The sequence below is a fragment of the Chiloscyllium punctatum genome, chromosome 40 (assembly GCF_047496795.1).
Source record: "Chiloscyllium punctatum isolate Juve2018m chromosome 40, sChiPun1.3, whole genome shotgun sequence".
NCBI lineage: Eukaryota > Metazoa > Chordata > Chondrichthyes > Orectolobiformes > Hemiscylliidae > Chiloscyllium > Chiloscyllium punctatum.
Genome location: NC_092778.1, coordinates 46,327,153 through 46,355,029, shown reverse-complemented (window position 1 = coordinate 46,355,029; position 27,877 = coordinate 46,327,153). Strand labels below are relative to the sequence as shown.

At 40.1% G+C, this 27,877-nt stretch overlaps 1 protein-coding gene across 2 annotated transcripts in view; it reads right to left on the bottom strand.

Annotated features, from left to right (window-relative positions):
• The window catches only part of rsph10b (radial spoke head 10 homolog B), an 85,963-nt gene that overhangs the window by 20,244 nt on the left and 37,842 nt on the right, over nt 1-27,877 (bottom strand). Inside the window, exons 10-16 of one of the 2 annotated variants that reach the window (XM_072559811.1) lie at nt 27,375-27,564; nt 24,612-24,723; nt 18,002-18,081; nt 16,849-16,997; nt 4,914-5,021; nt 4,433-4,600; nt 1,824-1,904 (exon numbers count right to left, since the gene is read on the bottom strand). In XM_072559811.1, coding sequence (XP_072415912.1) covers nt 1,824-1,904; nt 4,433-4,600; nt 4,914-5,021; nt 16,849-16,997; nt 18,002-18,081; nt 24,612-24,723; nt 27,375-27,564 — 888 coding nt within the window. The remainder of the gene's footprint in view (nt 1-1,823; nt 1,905-4,432; nt 4,601-4,913; nt 5,022-16,848; nt 16,998-18,001; nt 18,082-24,611; nt 24,724-27,374; nt 27,565-27,877) is intronic. The other variant, XM_072559812.1, reaches the window with a different exon arrangement.

Below are 27,877 nucleotides of genomic sequence, written 5' to 3'. Positions count from 1 at the left end.
CTTCAATGTATTTCAATAAAATGCCAATTCCAGTTTAAATGATTTGTTTAGTCCACACTGGTTTCCTGAACTTACCTTAAGCAGTGGTCAGGTGATTGCTACAGTCATGAAGGTCCATGGGTTTTCTGTTTTAAAAATCATTCTAGTCCATTAACATCTCAGATATTAAAGTAAGATGATGAAAGTTGAAAAAAAAACAGAAAACGTTGGATGGAAGTTGAAAATTGATAGCTCATACTGCATCTACTCAAGTAATAGTCAATCTCATGTAAAAGTCAACTCCTATATTTGGCCAAAAAATCTGGAATTTTCCATATATCTTGTGTCAACTGTAGTTCTTCACAGATAACAGATCAAATATTTATGAATCAGTGTGCCGACAGTTGTGCTCCACTCCAGGTTTTCAGCCTTTCCGTAATTTGTTTTTATTTCTTTACTCGTTTAGAGAGCAATTGGCCTTCTGCTAATGATACAGTATGAGTTTTGACAGGTATGAATTTTAGCCATTCTAAAGTAGTATCCATGTAATAGTCGACCCTATAATTTAACCTTAAAAAGTAGTTAAAAAATTCAACTATTACTGGAGTATATAGGGTATTTTACAATCATGACAACGTTCATGACTGCTTTCCTAAATTATAGCCTCAGTATACTTGAGGTTATCCAAACCACTGTGCCAGTGTCTTAACACGCACCAAATCACATTCATCAATCACCTGTATTTGCTGACCAACAGTGCCCGCATTTCAACAATGTCTTGACTTTGAAAGTTTCACTCTTGTTCTCAAATCTCTTCTGTGCTTACCCCATCCTACCTCTGCAATCACCTCTAGTCCCCATAACCAAAAGAGGTATCTCCACTCCTCTGATTCTAGTCTTTTGCAGTTTTGATTTCAATTGCTGGGAGAAAATGATAAAGTTATTTCCTGATGAAGAGCGTATGCTCCTTGACTCGCCTGCTCCTTAAAAGTTGCCTGACCAGCTGTGCTTCTCCAGCACCATACTTTTTGATTCTGATTTCAATTGCTCCATGACTGGAAGCCATAGTTTACATCACTTAGGATCCAAGCTTTAAACTATCCCCTCCCCACGTTTCTCCGCCTCTCTAACTCACTTTCCTTAATTTAGACATTGCTCAAAATCTCTCTCTTTGAGCAAGTTTTTTATCATCTGGTCTAATATCTCCCTATGTAGCTTTATTTTTTGTTTTACAATGCTACTGTGACGTGCTTTGAACCACTTTTTTTACATGGAAGGCATTATATTGTTGTTGGTGCTTCCCTATATACACTGACCACATCTAACTCTACCTCTCCATCATCTCTTGACCCTTCCAGGCTGCTTATATGACAACAGCCTTAATTTGTCTAGCTAGATAATTCCAAGATTGAAGCAATTATTTGTAGCTCTTGCTGCAGTGCAGATCCTTTCAGGCCACCATTCAATCCCACCCCAGCCACTGTTTCTGGTAAAACCACACAGATTGAAATGCATAAACCCTATTTTACTCTTGCCAATTTCTGATTTCATATCCTTTTCAACATAAAGAAAATCTATTTTCAGCACCACAACCTTGCTCATCTCCATGTTTGTCTCAACCATTGCTGTTGGAACTCTCATTCTAAGCCTTTGTCACCTCCAGACTTGACAATGGATTGCAATGCTCTACTATACAATATCACAAAGCTACTGCCTCTGCTGGAGAGATTAGCAAAGATGCTTAGTAAAAGCACTTAACATCTTGCTTATAAAATATCATCCTTTTTGCTCGTAAATAAATATGTATTCATTAATTAAACCTCTGATTTCCGTTAAGTACTTACAGTGGACTCTCCGCGTTTCTTTGTAATGGGTTTTGCACTTTGTCCATTTGGTTCTGCTATTGATGATTCTCGGGTAACAATCTGGTTAATTAAATAAAACTGTTTAAAATTTTTATTCAAATTCCTTATCTAAAATAAATAAATGGCTATTACAAATCTATCACATATAATATCACTGCTAAAAATATTTTGTCAGAATTCTTCCATTTAGTGCTGTGGTGCAAATTGCTCTTCGCTATAATTCATTGAGTTTACCAGGTCCTACAGAAAAATAGCTTGGTTCACCATCTTATTGGAATATATTAGGTACAATAGTCACACATAATCAAAACAAGCTTAGAATGTACCTTTAAACTTACTTTAAGGTGCAATTCACAATTTGGTTTAAATTATATTATTTCATGGGATATGAGCATCACTGAAAAGGCAAGCATTTATTGTTCATCCCTAGTTGCCCTTGAGACGGGAGTGATGGTGAGTTGCCTTCTGGAACTTTTGCAGTCCATCTGGTGCCTAAGTATATCCAAAGTGTTGTTGGGAAGCACTGTCAGGAATTTGGGTGTTCCTAAGCCAGATGAACAGCAGTGATTTTAAAAACAGGTAACTGACATTCTCAAGGAAAATTAGAGACAGACACAAAATATTAGTCTTACAAGCCATGCTCATATCCATGAAATAAATAAATTGATATATAGTAGGCAACTGTATTATCAGAAATTCCTCCTCGACCCAAACTGGACATTAGGAAGTGTTTGAGAACTTCCCCTCTAGCAATGCTCTTGTGCTACATAGGACAGTTCAGATTCAAATTCACTATAAGGCAAATAGTAACATTGAAAACTCCAAGGCACAGTATCCTGGGCACCTTCTTGTTTCATCTGTTACAATTTCTAAGGCATGTCTCACTAATTTTACCCATACTGTAAATGTTTATTTAACATTTTTGAGCAGTGGTCTTTTAGGGCTTTGTTGTTTTATCTTTCACAAATTCCATTTCTCCTTTCTGAACAGGAAAATAAGTTAATCTCTCAACCAGACTTGCCTGTGGCACAGTACTGATGCTATCATGCAATAGGAGATGTGCTACTGTTATTATAACTAACTGTGCTAAAGCAAATCTCAGGGATTTCTGCAGTGATGAGCCTTAAACATTTTAGTGGGTGTAATGTTGGGTCTGCAATTTCATCATACATCTGACTGAAGGGTCTGTTTCCATGCTGTATAACTCTATTACTCTTTATTTAAAATTCAGGTGAATTACCCAGCTGGCTACACATCATTAGTCAAAACTTTTTAAGTCAGTTTTTGCTGGTAAAAGTGTTCAGAAGAGTAAGTTTGCCTTTGGAATTACATATCAGCTTGAGTCAACAATTTCAGGCAAATAGGGGCATAAATCATGTTAAAAAGAAAGGCATATTTAAATGGCATCTTTTATCACCTAAGGACATTCCAAAGTGCTTTACTGTCAATAAAGCCTTTTGAAGAGTAGTTGTTGTTGTCATGCAGCTAACGTAGTGGCTAAAATAGTAATTGTCATTACCATGGATTGGAACCCTGAAGTACTGTGGACATTTTAAACTCGTAATTCCAAAGGTGTTTTTAAAAGATGGCTGATACACCTAACAATAACTGTAAATGTAAACTTATTGGATGACTGGAAAGAGACGCACAAAATGTCATACCTACTGATATGAAGGGTATTTCCAGCGACAGCCCTTTAAAGTGAGAAGAGGCAAGTCAAAATAAATTGGACTGGACTCTTGTGACAACAAAGGGCTGACAACCCTCTGCTCAACAGCAAGACACCACCTGAAGACTATGTTAGAGAATCAGTACAATGCAGATTGAGACCATTAGGCCCATCAAGTCTACACCAACTCTCTGAACAGCATCCCATCCAGAACCACCATGCCCCCATCCCCATGACCTCGCATTAACCATGGCTAATCCATTTACCGTACGGAACCGTGGACACTACGAGGCAATTTAACATGACCCATCTATCTAATCTGCTCATCTTTGGACTGTGGGAGGAAACCAGAGCAACCGGCAGAAACCCACATAATATAGGGAGAATGTGCAAACTCCACACAGACAGTTGCTCAAGGCTGAAATCAAATTTGGGTTCCTGACGCTGTAAAGCCCCAGTGCTAACCCCTGTTCCAAACTACAGACAGATTTTGTGTTTTTCCCTTATTGGATACTCAAGGATATGAGTTAAAAAAGAAGTTTTAACTCTATTGGAATGTGCTGGTAGGTCAGAATGCTCTTGTGCATACTTGGCTGGCTTGTAAGTTTAGTGTGCTCTGAAGATCAATGTTGAAGAAATATCCATAGTTAACCCTGTGCTACAGGCATAGGTCCCCTCTCACTCTGGAGAGGTAGAAGTCAGCTAGTTCGCAGACAAACAGGAACAAAGGAAAACCAAATAGCTCTCACTCTCAATTTTGAAATTCAACCACAGTCAAAAAGAATCAGAACTAGAGTCTGAGGTTTAGCTCATGGAAAGTAAATGCATCTTTATGACAATCTTGTGCATAATTAGCTCGTTACCAAACAGAATAATTTATATTTACAATGTTTAAAGAAATCAAATTCCAGTTCATTACCTGTTCTGATGGTGCTTGGGTCATTTGTAAAGATATATCACTTGCTATGTGTATTACATTCACCTCAATGGAGGTTCTAGAAGATGCTTCTGAATTCTCAAGCAATCTTTTAGTCACATACACGGCTGCACACATAAGAAGTGCTTCCAAAAACTCCAAGAAAACCATCTAAATAAAAAGATTTGCTATTTAATAAACATTTAATAAGACATTTATTATGTTTACATACGCTTTGTTACTAGAAGTAAACTTGCTTTTGATATTTTTCACAAGGATCTGAAAATAAAGATAGGAAATTGCAGAGTGCCCTTCACAACCAATCGTGTACTGCTGCAAAATAGTTACTGTGGTAAGGTAGTCAAACACAGCTGCCAATTTGTGCCCAATGACATATGTTTATACAATATTAATAATACAGAAGATCCTTCTGCATTTTAGCATTTAGAAACCCCTAACTATTTTAAATGAAGATCGACTGTACCTCGATGTTCATGTTATTATAAGTTCCATCAGATACTGCTGGGTTATCCTCAGACAAGATCCGTACTACCTGGGTTGCTGTTAAATCCTTGCTAAATAAATTTAGATCCTGCAATTATAGAATGAAATGAATAACAGGATATATGTACTTTTGAAAATTATATAAAGTACAATTATATAGAATTTATAACATTTAACCGTAAAGTATATTATTTACCATGAATATTCTCCTCCCTTGGATGGAATAAATCGCCAAGTTACTGGCATATGATGCCACTTCTATTTAACCTATTTTTCGAAACAACCTGTTCAGAGATGCCATTACACACCTCTGGAGCAGGTGAGACTTGAACCTTGGCCTTCTGATTCCAGGGATAGGGTAACTACTCTATGCCACTAGAGGGTCCCCCACTGGATGATTATCCACCAAATCTTGGTTTGAAACACATTTAGATTAGTATAGGATTAGGTGCGCACAATCCAGTGCTCCCTATCTCAGTTCACCTCAGAACGTTGCTTGGACTGGAACCTCAAAACGTTGTTCTGGAGAGATGAGAGAAAATTTTATCACCTAATTCCCAAATTGCTGTTGTTCTGAAAGCCAACAGTATTCCAGTGTCCAATAATGTAGAACAGGATATACTTCTTTTCAATATAGTCACTTGTCTCCACCTGCTGGTTTTGGATGTCAACACCTTGAATGAGGTACCATTTAAATGGCTCACTTATATTATGTGTGTTTGGTGTAAGGAACTTTTAATGGCTTACATGGTACTGTATGTTTGAGGGTTGAAGTCTGGCCAAATGTGAAGAGTTTTGTGGAGTAAACATGAAGTAGTTTATTACATCTCTCCAATTATTTGCAGATTATAAGAATAGACTTTGTGCTACTACAATGACTGCTGAGACAAGTAGCCTTACCTCTGTCTCCCACAAGACTCTATTTTACTGTTCCATCAAGTCCTCAAGTCATTATCACAGTTGGTGATATTTATTGGACTCAATCAGGTATTTTTTAAGCCCTTCTAAACCCATAAATAACATTTCCCTCATTCTATAATCTGATAACTTGCTGATATATATTTGTTTATACCATTACATTTACCATTACTCCATCTTCCTCAAGGTTCGACTTTACAAATTCAGATGACTATAACACTACTCTTTCCAAAAGTGTTCTCTCCAAACTTGAGTGGCAGTTTGTTGAGCAAAATGTTGTTATCTTGGGCTGCCTTCCTGATGGTGTGAGGTCTGAGGCTTTTTTTTGAACTGAAGAATCTTTCATCTTTTTCTATTTCTTACATGGATGATGTCGTCTCTGCTAGAGCAGGCACTTCTTTCTTTGCAGTATCCTGAATCTTTAGACATCACTTGATTTTTTTAGTGTTTTCTTCCATGGAGTTTGCGTGAATCATTCTTTAATTTATGGCAATTTTTACCCAACAGTAGATAGAGTCATAGAGATGTACAGCACGTAAATAGATCCTTCAGTCCAACTCGTCCATGCCAACTAGAAAACCCAACTCAATCTAGTCCCACCTGCCAGCTTGTGGCCCATATCCCTCCAAATCCATCCTAATCATGTACCCATCAAGATGCCTTTTAAATGTTGCAATTGTACCATCTCTACCACTTCGAGGAGAAAGTGAGGACTGCAGATGCTGGAGATCAGAGCTGAAAATGTGTTGCTGGAAAAGCCACTTCCTCTGGCAGCTCATTCCATATACGTACCACCTTCTGCGTGAAAGTAGGTAGACTTTTTATTTCAACATTTTGATTATGTTTTGACTTTCTCATTTGCCCTCAGAGATTGAATTATTGGTGAGATTAAGTTGTTCCCTTCCTAGTCATCTCAGCATCTAATGCATGACTTGAATCTATCATAGCTCATTGAACACTGTGCTGTGTTACACAGAACATAAAACAGTATAGCACTGTACAGGCCCTTTGGCCCTTGATGTTGTGTCAGCCTTTTATCCTACTCTAAGACCAGACTAACCTACATACCCTTCATTGTACTATCTTCCATGTACCTATCCAAGAGTTGCTTAAATGTCCCACTGCTGGCAGTGCATTCTATGCACCCACCACTCTCTGAGTAAAGAACCTACCTCTGACATCTCCCCTAAACCTTCCTTCAATTAACTTAAAATTATGTCCCCTTGAGATAGACATTGCTGCCATGGGAAAAAGTCTCTGACTATCCACTCAATCTATGCCTCTCAATATCTGTACACCACTATCGAGTCACCTCTCATCCTTCGTTGCTCCAATGAGAAAAGCCCTAGCTCCCTCATCCTTACTTCATAAGATATGCCCTCCAGTCCAGGTAGCATCCTAGTAAATCTCCTCTGCATACTCTCTCAAGCTTCCACATCTTTCCTATAATGAGGCGACCAGAACTGAACACAATATCCAATTGTGGTCTAACCAGGGCTCTATAGAGCTGCAGCATAACCTCGTGGCTCTTAAACTCAGTCCCCCTCCTAAAGAAAGCTAACATATCATACACCTTCTTAACAACCCTATCAACTTGGGTGGCGACTTTGGGGGATGTACAGACATGGACCCCAAGATCCCTCTGTTCCTCCATATTGCCAAGAATCCTGCCTTTAACCCTGTATTCCGCATTCAAATTTGACCTTCCCAAGTGAATCACGTCACACTTTTCCAGGTTGAATTCCATCTGTCATTTATCAGTTCTGTAGAACTCCTTGGTGTTTTCTGTAATCATACCAGCTAAAGCTTTTTCATGCCCCCTTCTAGCTCTCCTAAGGCCATTCTTCAGTTCCTTCCTGGCTACCTTGTAACCCCCTAAAGCCCTGTCTGATCTTGCCTCCTCAACATTAAGTAAGCTTCCTTCGTCCACTTGACTAGATGTTCCACATCCCTTGTCACCCAAGGTTCTTTCAACCTACCATCCCCTCCTTGCCTCAGTGGGACAAACCTGTCCAGCACTATCAGCAAGTGCTTCCTAAACAACCATCACATTTCTGTTGTGCGTTCCCCTGAGAATATCTGTTCCCAATTTAGACGCCCTAGTTCCTGACTAATAGCATTGTAATTCCCCCTTCCCCAATTAAATACTGTCTGCTCCTATCCCTCTCCATGAATATAGTAAAGGTCAGGGAGTTGTGATCACTATCACTGAAATGCTCTTCCACTGAGAGATCTGACACCTGGTACGATTCGTTGCCGAGCACGAAATCCAATATGGCCTTCTCTCTGTCGACACGTTGTGACAGGAACCCTTCCTGGCCAAACCTGACAAAAACTTACAATCTGATTCAATTCAGTTGCAGATGTTTCAATTATCTCAAGTGGGGTATACTGTTCAGTTATTGCCTCTTTGCTGGTCTTTTTTTCTCTATGCTTATTAGGACTCGAAATTTGAAAGTAGTGTCAATATAGTGATAGTTTTCCATCTCATGGACAGTTATGAAATAAATTTCTTACCCCAATGTAATAAACCTCAAGGATTCTGTTTTTGCTTTAGGATGCACTATGATCTTCCAGAACCCTGTAAAATCATCTATTGGTTTTACATTGTTTAGATGTACCTTGGCCAGCTGTTCTTAGTCCTTTTTACTCATTTCAGCTTTTGAATGAGAATGTAGTCAATGCATATCTTTCTACTCAATCGTGAGAATTCTTAGGCTTTCTAATAGTGTTGGTCCCTGGAGCATATTATGTCAGCTGTAAACTGTGTTTTGCCAACCAAGCCACGCTACCTGATAAAACTGTGACATTTGTTCCTGTGGCTAACTTGATGTTTGTAAGATGCCCATTTACATAAATGTGAATCTGCTGAATGCTTGGACTGCATCACTAAGGCAAGTTTGGATTTGTATTTCACTGGAGACTGTTCTACTTCATTTTTGTGTGGGTAGTTATTTGTTCTTTTGCTTTTCTACAGCTGTGTCCTGCTTTGAAATGTTTTCTGCAAGTGATCTATTCTTTTACAATAGCATCATGTGATTTTAATAGCTTGGCATTGTTGACAGTGGGGAGGCTTCTATGCTCTGTAGGATTGGCAAAAACTTTTCACATCTGATACCTGTCATAAATTCTGCTATTGGCGACGTGTGTCTTTTATATGTTCTGAAGATCCTTCATGCCAAGTTTGATCATCTCTCTTTAAAATTGGTCTGTATTTCTTCTGGACCACTGCCCATTTGAATGGCTTTCTCTGGACTCAGATTTTCTTTGAAGTGTAATAAATCTGATTAAGACTCATCAGTAATAACAACAACAATGTGGTATCTAATGAATTCTGAATTTAAGGCATTGAAATTACATTTTCTGCTACTCTGTAATGGTCAATAACGAAATTATCGATTGATTCCCCTACTTTCTGCACTCCTCTGTTAAATCATACTCTTTCAAGAATTTTATTCATTCTGTTTGAAATGATTGTCAATGGCTTTCAAGACATCTTCAAATGTATCTGATGCTTTTTTGTTCCTTGCCGAGCAATAACATCATCTGCTATAATTCCAATTGTGCACATACGTAAACCACTTTATCAGCACAGCCACAGAGTCAAGTGAAACACCCTTGCTGTTACAGTTTACATAATCCAGGCACTGTTGTATTCCATTAACAAGACCTAACTTCACTAAGAAAAATATTAAGCATGTGTTCTTGGTCTTAGTAGAAATTTTAGCCATCAGCTCACAGATTAAAAACCGTACTAAAGAATGGAGGACCAAGGGACAATGAGTGTATTAAACTAACATAAGAGTTCAGTGATACACGTGATATTTATAAGAAAAAATACATGATCCATAGGAAATTTCCCATTAGCTACAGATTTTAGCAAAAGTATGGTAATAGACTTAAAAGTATGGGATAAAAAAGAAACTAATCTTGTACTTAAATACAGTTGACATGGTAGTAAGACTTCGCCAGTCTACAACAGTGTATAGTAAAGAGAAAAGATTAATTATGGGCAGGATAATGGAGAAATGAAGAGGGACCATAAAAGGGGTTGAATTTAGGAACGTGCATGAAAATATGAACATGTTGTGAAATGCAACAAGTTCTGGACATTATCCAGGCTCAGGTTGACAAGTGGCGAGTAACATTTGTGCCACACAAATGCCAGGCAATAGCCACCCCAGTGTCACAAAGCTGATTCCTTTTTGCTAAAAGCTGTTCCTTTTCTCAAGGATACTGAGTCCTTTTTTTTTCAGAGGGGTAATAAACCGCTCCCGGTGTCAATTAGTTTGGAACAGAGATTAAAGGGTATTGAGAGGCCTTTTCGTTTATATGTAAACAAATGAGACGTCAGACCAAAGTGGTCATGTTTTAGAAGTGACCTGTACAATGAAAGGGGAGTGGTCAGCCCTCTAGCTGAGCAGTTCAGTTCAGTCCAGAACTAGTTAGGAGTTCAACAGTGAGCTGTGTGGAAACAATCTTTCTCTCTCCTTCTGCCCTTCTAACTTCAACCTGTAAGCATCTGTTCAATTCTTTTTTACTGTTTCTTTAGTGGGTTTGCTCATCGGGACTGTTGCGTATATTCGGAACAGCATCATTAAGTCTAGTTTGGATAGACCGAGTTCTGTAGGGGTTTGTTATTCTGTTGTTTGTGTTTCATTGTGTAATTTTGTGAATAACTTTTTGTCTGTTTTAAAACCTGGTAGTCAACTTCGCTAACTTACTCAGGGTAATTTACACTGTACACTTACCGAAACAAATTGCAAAGTTATGGTCTGGGCTGCCTGCTTAAGAACGTTTCAAGTGGTCTGGCTTAGTCCATAAGAGATTGGGGACTCATCCGGGATCTTAAACAGCGAGTGGTAGGTGCTAGTGTCTTTATTTCGGGTATTGGTTCAGTTGGGTAGATAAAGCATTCTTTCAGTCACCAAAAGTTTTCTGGAAGTGGATGCGGTGACTTTTGAAGTTTTGCAAAAAGTGAATAAGACCAAGCTGCAGGAATTAGCAGACAAGCTGGAATTGGAACTGCCTGCTTCTGTGAGGAAAGGGGAGGTACTTACAGCAGTAGCTTAGCATTTAAACTTGCTGGAGAAACCATCAGAATCTATAGAGATGACAAGAATTCAATTGCAAATGAAGCAGAGTGAGTTAGAGGCGAGAGATAAGGAAAGGGCAGCAAAAATGAAACAGTTTGAGTTATGATTAAAAACAGGAGAGGAAAAAAGAGAGAGCAGGGAAAGAAAAAGAGAGCTTTTGAACTTTAAAAACTGACACTCAAAAAGGACAGGCAGCTTAAAAGGATGGAGATAAAGGCTGAAGGTAGGTTTAGTGAGGAAGGCAGTGAGGATGAGCAAGCCCCTGGTAGTCAGAAGCCTAGTTAACTGTTTAAGTATGTTCAAGCATTGCCTAAATTTAATGAGAAGGATGTGGAAGCCTTTTTCATTACATTTGAAAAGGTGGCTAAACAAATGCAGTGGCCAGGACAATGTGGGTGTAATTGATCCAAACGAAACGATTAGGTAGAACTAGCGAGGTATTCGCATCACTATCAGAAGACGTATCTGGGGAGTATGAGGAGGTGAAAATTTTAAATGCATATGACCTTGTACCAGAAGCCTATAGACAACATTTCAGGAATCTAAGGAGAGACCCTGGTCAAACCTATATTGAGTTTGAAAGGATCAAACAAAGTAATTGCAATAGATGAATACAAGCCTTAAAAATCGAGCAAACTTATGATGCCCTTAGAGCAGTCATTATTTTGGAGGAATTCAAACATACACTGCCTGAAGTAGTGCAAGCTCATGTGGAAGAGCAGAGAGTTAATACAGCAAGGTTCGCAGGTGAAGTGGCTGATGATTATGAACTGGTCCATAAAACTCGGTTTGGCTTCCAGGATCAATTTCAGTCCATGAGGGATAGAAACTGGGGCAAAGAGAAATCCTCATGTGGAAAAGAAGTTCCCCTCCAAGCCATTCACCATTCTGACTTGGAAACTTCCTTCACTATCGCTGAATCAAAATCCTGGTATTCCCTACCTAATGACATTGTGGGTCAACCTATAACACGTGGACTGTTGTGATTCAAGAAGGCAGCTCACTACCACTTTCTAAAGGGCAACTAGATATGGGCAATAAAATGCTAGCCAGCCAGCTATACCAATGCCCATTGAGTGAAGAAAAAATATTGGCTTTTAAGTGCTTAGGAGAGTCATACTAATTAAAAAAAAACAGCACAGAGTGGTCAAAATAATAGTGCCAAAGTTTTGACATTGTTTCCCCATGAACTGTAGTTGAAAAGTGTGATGCTGGAAAAGAACAGGCAGTCGGGCAGCATTTGAGGAGCAGGTGAGTCGACGTTTTGAGCATGGCTCTTCATCAGGAATGAGAGGGTGACCCAAAGGATTGAGATAAATAAGGGGATGAGGGGGAAGGTAGCAGGGAATGCAATAGGTAGATGAAGATGAGGGGGGGGGGAGTGATGTGATAGGTTGGAGAGCAGCGTGGAGCGGATAGGTGGGAAGAAAGATGGACAGATTAGACAATTCGAGATGGCAGTGCCAAGATGGAAGGTTGGATCTGGGACAAGGTGGAGGGAGGGGAAATGAGGAAACTGGTGAAATTGACATTGATCCCATGTGGTTGGAGGGTCCCAAGGCAGAAGATGAAGCGTTCTTCCGCCAGGCTTCAGGTGGCTTGGATTTGGTGGTGGAGGATCCCAGTGATGTTCTCTGAAACATTCTGGGTACGAGGAACAGTCCATCTTCTGCAGCGACACTGGCACTATTCCCCATCTTTTCGTCCACTACTTTGATGACTGTATCGGCGCCATCTCGTGCTCCCACAAGGAGGCTGAACAATTCATCAACTTCACTAACACCTTCTACCCTGACCTCAAGATGACCCAACCACTACCCTTCCAATGACACTCATTCGATTGGCTGAACTGGTCCTCACCCTCAACAATTTCTCCTTTGAATCCTCCCACTTCCTCCAGACCAAAGGGGTAGCCCTGGGCATCTGCATGGACTCCAGTTATGCCTGCCTCTTCATTGGTTACGTGGAACAGCTATCTTCCACCGCTACACCGGTACCATTCTCCACCTTTTCCTCTGCTACCTTGATGACTGCATTGGCACCACCTTGTGCTCCCACGAAGAGGTTGAACAGTTCATCAATTTCACTAACATCTTCCACCCTGACCTCAAGTTCACCTGGACCATTTTGGACACCTCCCTCCCCTTCCTGGACCTCTCCATCTCCATTTCAGGTGACTGACTCAACATGGACATCTAGTTCAAACCCACCGACTCCCACAGCTACCTGGATTACACCTCCTGTAAAAATGCTATCCCTTACTCCCAATTCCTCCGCATCCGCCGCACCTGCTCCCAGAAGGACCAACTCCACCACAGAACATTCCAGGCGGCCTCCTTCTTCAATGACCGCAATTTCCCCTCCCATGTGTCGATGATGCCGTCCAGTGCATCTCCTCCACTTCCTGCACCTCCACCTTTGAACCCCACCTCTCTAATCGCAACAAGGACAGAACTCCACTGGTCCTCACCTTCCAGCCCACCAATCTCCAGATATAATGCATCATCCTCCGCTTTTTCTGCCACCTACAAACAGACCCCACTACCAGGGATATACTTCCCTCCCCACCCCTATCTGCGTTCCACAGAGACCATTCCCTCCACAACTCCCTTGTTAGGTCAACACCCCACACCAATCCACCCTCCACCTCTGGCACCTTCCTCTGCCACCGCACGAAGTGCAAAACCTGTGCCCACATCTCCCCCCTCACCCCCTCAAAGGATCCTTCCACATTGGACAGAGATTTACCTGTACTTTCACACACTGTTGCTCTCGATGTGGTCTCCTGTACATTGGGGAGACAGGATGCCAACTGTGGAACATTTCAGAGAACATCTCTAAGAAATACGCACAAAACAACCCCACCGCCCTGTGGCCGATCACCTTAGCTCCCCTTCCCTCTCTAACAAGGTCATGCAAGTCTTTGGCCTCCTCCTGGAGGAAAGATGCCTCATCTTCCTCCTTGGGAAGCATGATGACACAGCGGTTAGCACTGCTGCCTCACAGCGCCAGAGACCCGGGTTCAATTCCCGCCTCAGGCGACTCTCTGTGTGGATTTTGTACATTCTCCTCGTGTCTGCGTGGGTTTCCTCCCACAATCCAAAAATGTGCAGGTTAGGTGAATCAGCCATGCTAAATTGCCCGTAGTGTTAGGTGAAGGGGTAAATGTAAGGGAATGGGTCTGGGTGGGTTGCCCTTCAGCGGGTCGGTGTGGACTTGTTGGACTGAAGGGCCTGTTTCCACACTGTAAGTAATCTAACCTATTGACCCTCCAACCACACAGGATCAATGTCAACTTCACCAGTTTCCTCATTTCCCCTCCCTCTACCTTATCCCAGATCCAACTTTCCAACTCGGCACAGCCCTCTTGAACTGTCCTACCTGTCCATTATCCTTCCCACCTATTTGTTCCATCCTCCTCTCCCATCTGTCATCATCACCTCCCCCACCTTCATCTATCACATTCTGAGCTACCTCCAAACCATGCCCCCCACCCCACCCCATTTATTTCTCAGCATCCTTGGGCCACCCCCTCATTCCTGGAGAAGAGTTCATGTTCAAAACACAGACTCTCCTGCTCCTCGAATGCTGCCTGACCGGCTGTGCTTTTCCAGAACCACACTTTTCAACTCTGATCTCTGAAATCTGCAGTCCTCAGTTTCCCCATAAACTGTACTTAATAAAAGAAAGATTAGATTTCTATAACACCTTTTATGACCACTGGATGTCTCAAAGTTATTTAAAGCAATAACATTAACTTGAAATATACACTCATTCCTTGTTATATGTGGGTCTGCAGGTAGTGGAGCGACATACTTGTGAGATCAGCCTCAGATCTGACTGTTTTATTTTCCAAATGACATGTCCTAACAGATCATTTGTCCTTCACAGTATATTGAGGACTTCTATCATAGCGGTTTTATGTTATCTGCAGGAGGCTCATATCCCTTTCACCCTTGGATAACAAGGATATGATATAGTGACTCATGCAATTTAAACATTACGGCAGCCAAATTTCACATAGTAAGTTACCAGCAATGAGATAATGATCAATTATTCTGGTATAATGATGTTAATTTTAAGGGACTGATATGATGGTACTACTGAACAAATCAAATCCCAAATTTAAATCTGGCTTGACAGATCACATTTTTATTATTTTAGTTAACACGGTGGTGAGACTTTGGAATATAATCACCTGAGGTTGCATTGTTACTTTAACAACAGAACAGAAGTTTATTAATCAGAAGACAAAATAAAAAAAAGGAAAACCAAGCTATCTAGATATAGAAGACAGTATGAGAAAATCTTAAAACACACAGCAAAACAAAGATTTCAACTTACAGGACGACCGCCATCCCCGAGGAATGGCTTTCCGTGATTTCAGTTACACGTGGTTTACTGCGGCACGAACACATTACAGGGAACATTCAGAGCCAGGGCACTGCGCAAATGTAAATTTCCCATTTAAGTGAATGGGTTCACTCCTATCCATAGGATAGGTCATGGAATGTATTCCCCGTGGTGGGGCAGCACAACTACTGTATTTCCAAATACCATTAACTTACAGAAATTTAAATCCAGAGGAATTACCTCTCTATATCAAATCAATTCTACTTAATTGATTAATTCTGGTTTCTGTGACATCTTCTCATATGAATACTTACAAAACTGAGTGCTTAAAATTTCTCAGATTCTGTTACACTGCAGATTTCCAAACAGTTCCATGGTTTGTGAGCTGCACAAGTTAAAATGCTACAGAGGCAACACATTCCCTGATCCATTCTGGAAAATCCCTTTCCAGCAAAGGAACTATATTTGCTGCTAACCCCAGTTGGTCTCTTCTAAATTGCCCTGAAGCCCTTCGATCCCTGGGGTTTCTAAATTAAATTCAATTCTTGATAATTGTGAACAAAAAACAAACTAAAGGCCTTCAATATTTATCCACCTGTTTTAAACCACTGCAATATAAACAATGTTCCATTTACACTCCAGGGATTCACAGTCATCTGCTGCCTGATGCATACTGGATTAGGTCACTGTTTCAGAAATACTGCTAGACTTTTTTTTTAAATCCCATTCAAAAAAGTAACTAATACCCATATGCCATTATTTTGCATCAAAACCTCTAAAAATTATACACACATATGTAAAACTATAAGCCTTTCATAACAGAACAAATATTACTTTTAGGACATTGTGGATAATTTTCCTGTTCTACTGCAGAATAGTGTTTTTTGAATCTTTTGCGTTGATCTGCAAGAGCAGATGGCATCAATTTAATGGCTTAATCTCAAAATGATGCGTCAGATGGTCCAGCACTACTGCAATTTTACCCTGATGAGTCAGTCTAGACTTTTGTGCTCAAAGTTATGAAGTGGAAACTACATCTACAACCTTCTGACTTAGAGGTTACAGTGCTACCAACTGAGCCACAACTGATAATAAGCAAATGTAGCCCTTCCCAGCAATCAATAAAAACTTCTTGTCTATTATTTTGGGAGGTCTCTAGTCCTTTCTGGCTGTGAATATATAATGATAAGAAATTGAGTATGAACTTAAGGCACTGGAGAATGAACTAGCTATGCAACTCCTCAAACCTACCACGCCATTTAAGAAATGTTTATATGGGTTTACATGTGGAGGAGCACAGACCATTCATGGAAATGATAAGTACCACTGCACACAAAATATTATCCAAAATAAGAATCTAAATTATAATATACTATAACACAAAATAATAATACTAAATACAATAATAGAAATAAATTATAACATAAAATTATAACTATAATCTAACAATGGTAAGTGAATGCTAATATTCATTAATATAATATTAATATAATATTCTTGATATGTGTGTTATTCAATACATTATTTTTGCATAAAGACTAAGTGCACCTTGAGCATCCATATGAAGTGTCTCATTGTCATGATATAGGTGTTAAGCGGCCTACGAGTTTGTATGCAGTGGACTCTGTACACCTCCCAGCATTTATTTATATAGCCAAGTGCAATTACAATGCATTGATTTTCTTTAAACAAATTCCCTGCATAAAAAAGAAGCCATTAGGATTTAGAGGACAAAGAGAAAGCAGCATGGTTGGTAACATTTATTTTGTATTTTCTCAAATGTTTGTTTTACATACTACTGGCACTATGCCTTCCCTTGAGATATCAAAACAGTTTAATAACCAATTGAAAAGCTAAAAGCATTAATTTCTTATTACAAAATAGAATAACATTTATAACAAGAATCTATCATTGACTATCAAACTGTTTGAATTATAAGTTCACTTTTCACCATTGCTTCTTTAAAAAAGGATTTTTCAGCATGAAGATGAATGCTAAATTCCTAATTACAAAGTAACTTAGATCTGAAAAACAGATGCAATACCTGTCCTGCTCAACATAATTGTCTATTGTCCGCATATCTTCACAAGAAGTTTCACTATGTGGAAGTGATAATGGGCTTTTTGTGACAAGATTGTTATTCAATAATATAAGTAAAACTTCTGTTTGTAAAGTTTTTGATTATATTTTAATCAATTAAATGCCAGAGTTGTGCATGAAATTACTTTCACATGCAGCATTGGCAATAAGTGCATCCAGGGCACATGCACAAACTGGTTTGTCTCGATGGCAATGACTTTCATTGTGTTAAATATGGTAGTAGCAATCTACAAGTCAAAGAATAATTGCCCTTGGCTGAATAAGGAGCATTTTACCTTCATATTAAAGGCAACAAATCTAACCAACTCCTTTTAACCAACTACATAATTGAATGTATGGGTTGGCTATTGTGGGATATTGACCTGTGGTCAAGACCCATTTGCTTTTAAGGTGGACAACAACAACTCTGAGTAAACAGATTGATTAGAAGATATCTGTAAATTACTTCCTTATAATTCACAAGTGACAAGTGAACACACCCAAGGGATCCAAATCATCTCTCCAAATCTTCAGAATATATCTGCACAATCCATGTTCTAAGCCAATCATTGTGTACTATCAGTAGATATTTTATTAATTTGCATATAAAAATTGTACATACCGTTAACTTTGCAGGCATAAGGAATAATGTTATTGGTCACTACCTTAGAAAAACATGTAGCAAGTAATGATGCTGGGCCTCTGAAATGAGAAAATCATCACTGCGGCAATAGCTATTGGTTAAGTTTGAGAAGTTTATAGTAGACAAAGAGGCAAATTATATTTTGTAGCTTTTATGCTATCTATTATCCTTGGTTGAGGTTCATGGATAAGTGGATACGGTAAAGCAGTATATTTATAATATTTACATCCTTGAGGGATGTACATAGAAAAACTTAGGGTCATGAATCAGTGTTGCCTGCTCTGGCCCAACATGTCAAGTACAAGAGTAGCAAGACCCATCAATTAAACAAAGAATCCATGTCACTGAATTATATAAAGTATTAGAATATACATTCTATCTCACTAAATCTTAAGTTATAAACAAACAGATAAATTAATTTAACTTTAAAAAGGTCAGAAGTATTCAGTAAAAGCAATATATTTATAACAGCTACGTTCTTGAATGGCCTACATGGAAAAACATGAGGGCCATGAGTTTTTGAAACTCTCTTCTGACAAGACAGTGGAAGCAAAGTTCTTGAATATCTTTAAGGCAGAAATAAATGGATTCAAGTTAAACAAGGTATAAAAGGCAATCAGAGGTAAATGAGAATGCAGATTTGAGGTTACAATTAGATTAGGTATGATCTTATTGAATGGCAGAGCTGGCTTGAGTAGCTGAATGGTTCACTCAGCTCCTTGTTCGTTTTGTTCATATATTTGTAATAGCCCTCTCACCCTCTGTCCTTAATCACATGGTGAACCTTATCTCTAAGTCCCCATGAATATTATAATATGTTACCGTATTGCCCAGGTGCAGGGTTGGCATCCAGAAATAGTCCACACCTTTGTTATTTAATCAAGGAGGGAAAATCCCATTCACCTCTTCAACATGGCTGTAACAAGGCTGGAAACATTATATTCAAAGAACTGTCCCATCTATGACAATACTTATCACAAGTACTGAAGACACAAATATTGGTGGTATAGTGGACCATGATGAAGTTACATCAGAGTACAATGGGATCTTAACCAGATGAACCAATGGGCCGAGGCGTGGCAGATGGAGTTTAGTTTTGATAAATGTGAGGTGCTGCATTTTGGAAAGGCCAATCAGGGCAGGACTTATGCACTTCATGTTAAAGTCCTGGGGAATGTTGCTAAACAAAGAGACCTTGGAGTGCAGGTTTATAGTTCCTTGAAAGTAGAGACTCAGGTAGATAGGATAGTGAAGATGGCATTTAGTATGCTTTCCCTTACTGGTCAGAGAATTGAGTAAAGGAGTTGGGAGGTCATGTTGTGGCTGCACAAGAGATTGGTTAGGCCACTTTTAGAATATTGTGTGCAATTCTGGTCTCCAACTTATAGGAAGGATGTTGTAAAACTTGAAAGGGTTCAGAAAAGATTTACAAAGATATTGCCAGCATCGGAGGCTGAGGTGTGACTTTACAGAGGTGTATAAAATCATGAGAAGCATGGATACGGTGAACAGTCAAGGTCTTTTTCCTGGGTTGGGGGAGTCTAGAACTAGAGGGCATAGGTTTAGGGTGAGAGGGGAAAGATTTAAAAGGGACCTAAGGGACAACCTTTTCATGCAAAGGGTGATGCGTGTATGGAATGAGCTGCCAGAGGAAGTGATGTAGGCTGGTACAATTCTAACATCTAAAAGGTACCTGGATGGGTACATGACTAGGAAGGGTTTAGAGGGATATGGGCCAAGTGCTGGCAAATGGGACTAGATTAATTTGAGATATCTGGTTGGCATGGATGAGTTGGACCGAAGGGTTTGTTTCCATGCTGTACATCCCTGTAACTCTATAATTACTCTCAATGAAAAGTGCTAGAGGGCAACACCAAGCAAATTAAAAGTGAAGATACAACATAGGCCTACTTGCAGCCAAGCAGCATAAGGAGAATCAATAGACTGAGCTAAGCAATCTCACAAGCAAAGGATCTGATCAACAGTCTGCAATTCTGCCATATCCAGTCATGAACGGTGCAAGACAATTAAATAGCTAACTGGAGAACAGGCTCCATAAATATCCTTATTCTTAATAATGAGACAGCCCAGCACAACAGTGCAAAAGACAAGGCTGCAGCATTTTTAGTCGAAAAGTGTGGTGCTGGAAAAGCACAGCTGGTCAGGAAACGTCCAAGGAGCAGAAGAGTCGACATTTCGAACATAAGCTCTTTATTGGGAAGCTTATGCTCAAAACGTCAATTCTCCTGCTCCTCGGATTCTGCCCGACCAGCTGTGTTTTCCAAAACCACACTTTTCGACTCGGATCTCCAGCATCTGTGGTCCTCACTTTCTGCAGCATTTGTATTCTTCAATTATAAGTGTCAAGTTGACAATCCTCTTGACGTCTCTTGCATCACGGATGGCAACATTCTGCTAATTCGATTCACTCTACATGCGATCAAGAAGTGGCTGAAAGCATGGGGATACTGCAAAGGCTATGAACCTTGACAACATTCTACCAGTAATACTGAAGACACAGAATATTGTGTGCAACTAGAATATTGTGTTTTGTAATATATGCAGCTTTGGTCTCCTTTTCTGAGGAAAGATGTTCTTGCTCTCAAGGAAGTGCAGCGAAGTTTTACCAGGCTGATTCTGGGCATGGTGGGACTAACAGTTGAGGAGAGATTGACTAGGTTAGGATTGTTTTCACTGGAGTTCAGATGAATGAGGGGTGATCTCATAGAGACTTATAAAATTCTAACAGTACTAGACAGGGCAGAGAGGATATTCCTGATGATGGGTGTGTCCAGAACCATGAGTCACAGTCTGAGGATTCGGGGTAGACCATTTAGGACGAAGATGATGAGACATTTCTTCACCCAAAAAGTGGTGGGCCTGTGGAATTCATTATCACAGAAAACAGTTGATGCCAAAAGATTGAACGTATTCCAGATGGGATCAAAGGTTATGTGGAGAAAGCAGAATTAGGCTACTGAGTTGGATAATCAGCAATGATTGAGATGAATTGTGGAGCAGGCATGAAGGGCTGAATGGCCTCCTCCTGCTCCTATCTTCTATGTTTCTATGAAAGACTTATGTTCCAGAACCAGCTGCACCCCTAGCCAGGCTGTTAAGTCATTACAATTTGGCATACACCCCAGCAATGTAGAAAGTGCTCAGGTTTGTCCTGTCTGGAGAGAAAGCAGGACACATTTAAAAGGGCCAATTACATTCCATCAGTCTACTCTCAATCATCCACAAAATGCATAAATGTGTCATTGACAGACATATCAAGTGACTGTACTCAACACTAGCCTTCTAACTGACTCTTAGTTTGGGGTCTTAGTTTCAGACAAACTAAGCTTCTAAGTTCATTACAGCCTTGATCCAAACGTAGTCAGAAGAGCTGAACTGCAGAGGAGGACTGTCTTTGACACAGAGTCATAGAGATGTACAGCATGGAAACAGACCCTTCAGTCCAACCCGTCCATGCCGACCAGATATTCCAACCCAATCTAGTCCCACCTGCCAACACCCGGCCCATATCCCTCCAAACCCTTCCTATTCATATACCCATCCAAATGCCTCTTAACTGTTGGAATTGTACCAGCCTCCACCACATCTTCTGGCAGCTCATTCCATACATGTACCTCCCTCTGCGTGAAAATGTTGCCCCTTAGGTCTCCTTTATATCTTTCCCCTCTCACCATAAACCTATGCCCTCTAGATCTGGACTCCCTGACAACAGGGAAAAGATTTTGTCTATTTATCCTATCCATGCCCCTCATAATTTTGTAAACCTCTATCAGGTCTCCCCTCAGCCTCCGACGCTCGAGGGAAAACAGCCCCAGCCTATTCAGCCTCTCTCTGTAGCTCAGATCCTCCAACCCTGGCAACATCCTTGTAAATCTTTTCTGAACCCTTTCAAGTTTCACAACATCTTTCCGATAGGAAGGAGACCAGAACTGCACACAATATTCCAACAGTGGCCTGATCAATGTCCTGTACAGCCACAACATGACCTCCCAACTCCTGTACTCAATACTCTGACCAATAAAGGAAAGCAAACCAAACGCCTTCTTCACTATCCTATCTACCTGCGACTCCACTTTCAAGGAGCTATGAACCTGCACTCAAGGTCTCTTTGTTCAGCAACACTCCCTAGGACCTTACCATTAAGTGAGAAGTCCTGCTAAGATTTGCTTTCCCAAAATGCAGCACCTCGCATTTATCTGAATTAAACTCTATTTGCCACTTCTCAGCCCATTGGCCCATCTGGTCCAGATCCCGTTGTAATCTGAGGTAATCCTCTTTGTGTCCACTACACCTCCAATTTTGGTGTCACCTGCAAATTTACTAACTGTACCTCTTATACTCGCATCCAAATAATTTATGTAAATGACAAAAAGTAGAGGGCCCAGCACCAATCCTTGTGGCACTCCACTGGTCACAGGCCTCCAGTCTGAAAAACACCCCTCCACCACCACCTTTGAGCCAGTTCTGTAGCCAAATGGCTATTCTCCCTGTATTCCATGAGACCTAACCTTGCTAATCAGTCTCCCATGGGGAACCTTGTCGAACGCCTTACTGAAGTCCATATAGATCACATCTACTGCTCTGCCCTCATCAATCCGCTTCGTTACTTCCTCAAAAAACTCAGTCAAGTTTGTGAGACATGATTTCCCATGCACAAAGCCATGTTGACTATCCCAAATCAGTCCTTGCCTTTCCAATAACATGTACATCATGCCCCTCCTCAAAGATCAGCAAGGCGGCCTTTGTGTGGAGCCACAGAAAATGGGGGAGATACTAAATGAATACTTTGCATCAGTATTTACTGTGGAAAAGCATATGGAAGATATAGACTGCAGGGAAATAGATGGTGACATCTTGCAAAATGTCCAGATTACAGAGGAGGAAGTGCGGAATGTCTTGAAACGGTTAAAGGTGGATAAATCCCCAGGACCTGATCAGATGTACCCAAGAACTCTGTGGGAAACTAGAGAAGTGATTGCTGGGCCTCATGCTGAGATATTTGTATCACTGAGGTCCCGGAAGACTGGAGGTTGGCAAATGTGGTGCCACTGTTTAAGAAGGGCGGTAAAGACAAGCCAGGGAACTATAGACCGTGAGTCTGACCTCGGTGGTGGGCAAGTTGTACATCTAAGCAGCATTTAGCAGACTCCATTATCTAGTAACTCTGGCAAATCTTCAGTCAATGTGAATCAGGGAGAAAACTCTGTTTGTTGGAGTAATATCCTGCACAAAGGAAAATGATTGTGTTTGATGCAGGTCAATCATCCCAAATACAGGCCATCACTGCAGGGGTTCCTCAAGGTAGTGTTCAAGACTAAGTACCTTCACTGCTTCAATAATGACCTTCCCTCAGAGATGGAGATGTTTGCTGATGATTGTGTAATGTTCAGCAATATTCACGATTCCTCAGATATTGAATCAATATTGTGTCCAATTACAGCAAGACCTGGCTAGCATTCTGGCTTGGGTTGACAAGTGGCAAGTAACCTTCATGCCACACAATGCCAGGCCATGGCCAGCTCAAAAAATAGAGAAAGTAAAGATTTCCCATTGACATTCAATAGCATTACCATCATTGGATTTCCCTTTTGCAATATCCTGGAAGTTAACAGTGACCAGAAACTGAGCTGAACCAGCCAGTGGACATCACAATGGTCAGCACTGTTGCCTCACAGCACCAGGGACCCTGGATTTAATTCCATCTCAGGCGACTGTCTGTGAAAAATTTTCACATTCTCAACATCTCTGCGTGAGTTTCCTCTGGGTGCTCCGGGTTTCCTCCCACAGCCCAGATGTGCAGGCTAGGTAAATTGGCCATGCTAAATTGCCCATAGCGTCCAGGAATGTGCAAGCTAAGAGGATTAGCAGTGTTACAGGGATGCTCTTCAGAGGGTTGATGTGGACTCGATGGGCCAAATAATCTACTTCCACACTGTAGGGATTCTATGATTTTATTCTATGATTCTAAATAAACACTAGTTAAGTTAGCAGGTCACAAACAGAATTTTGCATTAATTAACCCATCTCCTGATTCCTCAAAACTTGCTCACTATCTACCTGGCACAAGTCAGGCAGTGTGATGGAATACTGTCCACATTGTAGATCCAATAACATTCGACAGGCTCAGCACCACCGAGGGCCACATAGCCCATTTGACTGGTCCCATCTTCACCTCCAACATTCACTCCTTTCACCAGTGCAGTGAAAGCAGTGTGTGTCATCTACATGAAGTAGTGCCAAACCTCATCAAGGTTCTTTAGATAGTACATTCTAAACCCCCAAACTCTATCATCTAGAAGGATAGGGCAGCAGATACATGGGAGCACCACCATCACCTACAAGCTCTCCTTCAAGCCACACACCACACTGACTTGGAAATATATCACCATTCCTTCACTATTCTGCAACACCTTTCCTAACTGTTCGATGGGTGTCTCAACATCCCCTCTACAAACCTCTACAAACCCCTCAAAGTGTAATTCCAAAATATTGTTAATGCATTAATACCCAACTCAAAAGAGGTGGGAAGAATGTGGCTGGCTACAGCAGCAAAATATAAGTGACTTACTCATGCGTCTTGTGGTAAATATGGTATGCCAGGATAATAATATAGCTTAGGAACTTCCCCAGCAACAATGTATCAAATGGAGAGTGAGTTTCCTCCAGGGTAGTAAATTTTCCTGCAACAATCAAAAAATTAATAGCTTAATTTATACATTTTTTGGAGAATGCTTAAAATATTATAATGTTAATATTAATATTAACATCTTCTAATTAATTTGAATTCATAGCACCACAGTTCATGAATTCAGATCTAACGAATACAGAAACCTTGATTCTCAGAAAGTAAAAAAGGTTCCAATGTAGCTTTTGTAAATTTTGTTTAAATTCTAGTCTTGATATTTTACAAATATTGATGGATATTTGCACTTTAATTGATATCTTAATTTTAGTCTATGCTGTTGGATGATAATGGATGGCAATATGGTGGGCCACTTTTCTCCCTTTCACCTGTGTCATAAATTTAATTCCCCACGGGGTTAGAATCTAGGATGAAATTTTATAGGGATCTGAACAAGATTTGCAGCAGATTTAGACGAGATGTCTGGCAAAGGTGATTGTGACATTATTAGTATTTCAGACCACCTTTTATGCTTTCCACAAATGGTATAGTGAGTTTCTCACTAGGCAGCAATGAAGTACAAGATTAAAGGGATTGCTATTTGTTAAATGACCTGATTAATATTGCTATATTAATATTCAACTATCTTAGTAAACTTGCCAAATGAAATTAGATGAAAATATAGAAAACATGGTTATTGGCTTGTGGATAACACCAACATTGGTGGTATAATGGACAGTGAAGAAGGTTATCTAAGGTCACAATTGGGTCAAAGGTTAGGAGTGGTAGGTGAACTTGATTTGGATAAATGTGCAATATTGCACTTGAGTAAAACAAACAATGGCAGAACTTATACAATTAAAAGTAGGGCTGTGGGCAGTGCTATGGAAGAGAGACCTAGGGGTTCAGATACATAATTCTTTGAAGTTTGCATCATGTGTAACAGGGTGGTTCAGAAAACGTTTAGCACGCTTGCCTTCATTGCTCAGACCTTACAGTATAGGAGTTCAGACGACATGTTGAGGTTGTACAGGATGATGGTGAGGCCTCTGCTGGAATACTATGTCCAGCTCTAGTTACCCTGTTGTATATTATTAAGCTGTAGAGGGTCCAGAAAAAATTACCAGGATGTTGCTGCGAATGGAGGGTTTGAGTTATAAGGAGAGGATCGATAACCTGGATTGAGGTGGAGAAAGTTAAAAATCACACAACACCAGGTTATACTCCAACAGGTTGGTGAAGGAGCAGCGCTCCAAATGCTAGTGCTTCCAAATAAACCTGTTGGAATATCACCTGGTGTTGTGTGATTTTTAACTTTGGATAGCCGGGGACTTTCTTCACTGAAGCATACGAGAGTGAGGGGTGACTTTATAGAGGTTTATAAAATCATGAGGAATACAGAGAAGGTGAATGGCAGGTGTCTTTTTCCTGGACTGGGGGATTTCAAACTTGCAGACATATTTTTAAGGTGAGAGGAGAAAGATTTCAAAAAAGACATAAGGGGCTACCTTTTTATATAGGCAGTGGTTCGTGTGTGGAATGAACTTTCAGACGAATTGGTGGATCTGAGCACAGTTACAACATTTAAAAGACAGTTGGTTAAGTTCATGAATAAGAAGTGTTTGGAGGGGATACGGGACAAATGCAGGCAGGCGAGGCTAGTTTAGTTTATTGTTGGCATGAAGTGGTTGGACTGAAGGGTCTATTTCCATGCTGAATGTCTCTATGAATCTATAGCAATTGTGATTTTCATTACAACACCATATGTAGCTGCTTCCTCATCAATCCCTTGCCAGATGAGGAAATCATGTGAAAAATTTTCCGTTGCGTATAAGAGAGTACTGACTTGTTTCTTACCAGGCTTTGTAGCTAGTCCCCATGTGATATGATACCAAATATTACCTTTCATTTCAATATGATAAATATTAGGTACACAGGTTAGAACTTCACTTCTGCAATAATCTGCTAGCGAAAGCCCATGGTGTATTCTCCATGGCAATACCTCTGCCAATCAGAGTTCAGTTAGTTGCCAAATTCTCCTTTCGTGCAGTACAAATGTTGATTTTCCCTTTTAATTTGTGTTCTCGTGAAATGTCCTGATGAGCATTAGACGAAAATCTTCAACAAATGTGTCATTTTTCAGCAATACTCAAATTCAATATTTCTAAATGACTATTTCTATCTGGTTACCTTGACTGTCCATTACTCTAAATTTAGGTAACAGTCATTGATTACAACACAATGGGAAGCCATTCAGCATTTTCAAAGAGCTATGCAATTAGAGCTTCTCCCCACACTCTCACCTCAAGCCTCATACAAAGCCTTTACTGGGAAGTATTCAATTTCCTTCTGAAAATTACTAATTTGGTCCCATTATCTTTCTGGATACAAACTTGATCATACAAACTTTCCATATAAAAATGATTCCATTCATCCTCCCTTGCCTCTTTCAGCAATTAATTTAAATTTGTGCCCTTTTGTATCTACCCTCTTATCAACCAAAACATTTTCTCCGTATGTACTCTATCAACACTCCCTCGTAAATTTTGAACGTGAGTTTTCATGCAAGTCCAACGAGCAATGCCATCTTTCTTGAAGAGTAATTGATTTGCTGAAGACGCTATTTTCTTGCTGCATCACATTAGTATTAACATGCAGAACAACTGAGTGAAAGGATATGGATTTGTATTCCAAAGAAGATTTAATTACCATTAAGGATCCTATCCATGTCAGCCAGACTCAGGGCATAATGATGAAGTTTGCAATCTTTCAGAAAGCGCCAGAACTGGAGTTTGCTCATTAAGAAAGTATTATCCAGTGTTTGCTGATGTCCCAGGCTACTGTAGAAAATGTATATTTTCCTCAGTTCTGATAAATATCGAAGAGCAGCGTACTCTAGCTGCACAAATAAAATCAAAATTTAAAGTCACATATTATTTCATTCTAATAAGTAACTTTATTAAATGTATTTGATTGGAGATCCTTGAAAGATGGTGGGATAGAATTGGACTAGGAATGAGTACAGGGCTAATGCATGGAATGAGAAGGCCCAAGGAATACATGGCTGCTTAGTGGGAACTGGGCTAGAAACACAGGAATTATTGCTTAGCAACTGATTGAGTGAAGAACTGTCACAAGGTTAAGATCAATCGATTGTGTAGGGGTACGATGGAAAATATCTGCTAACTTACATTAATATCAAACAGATAAAT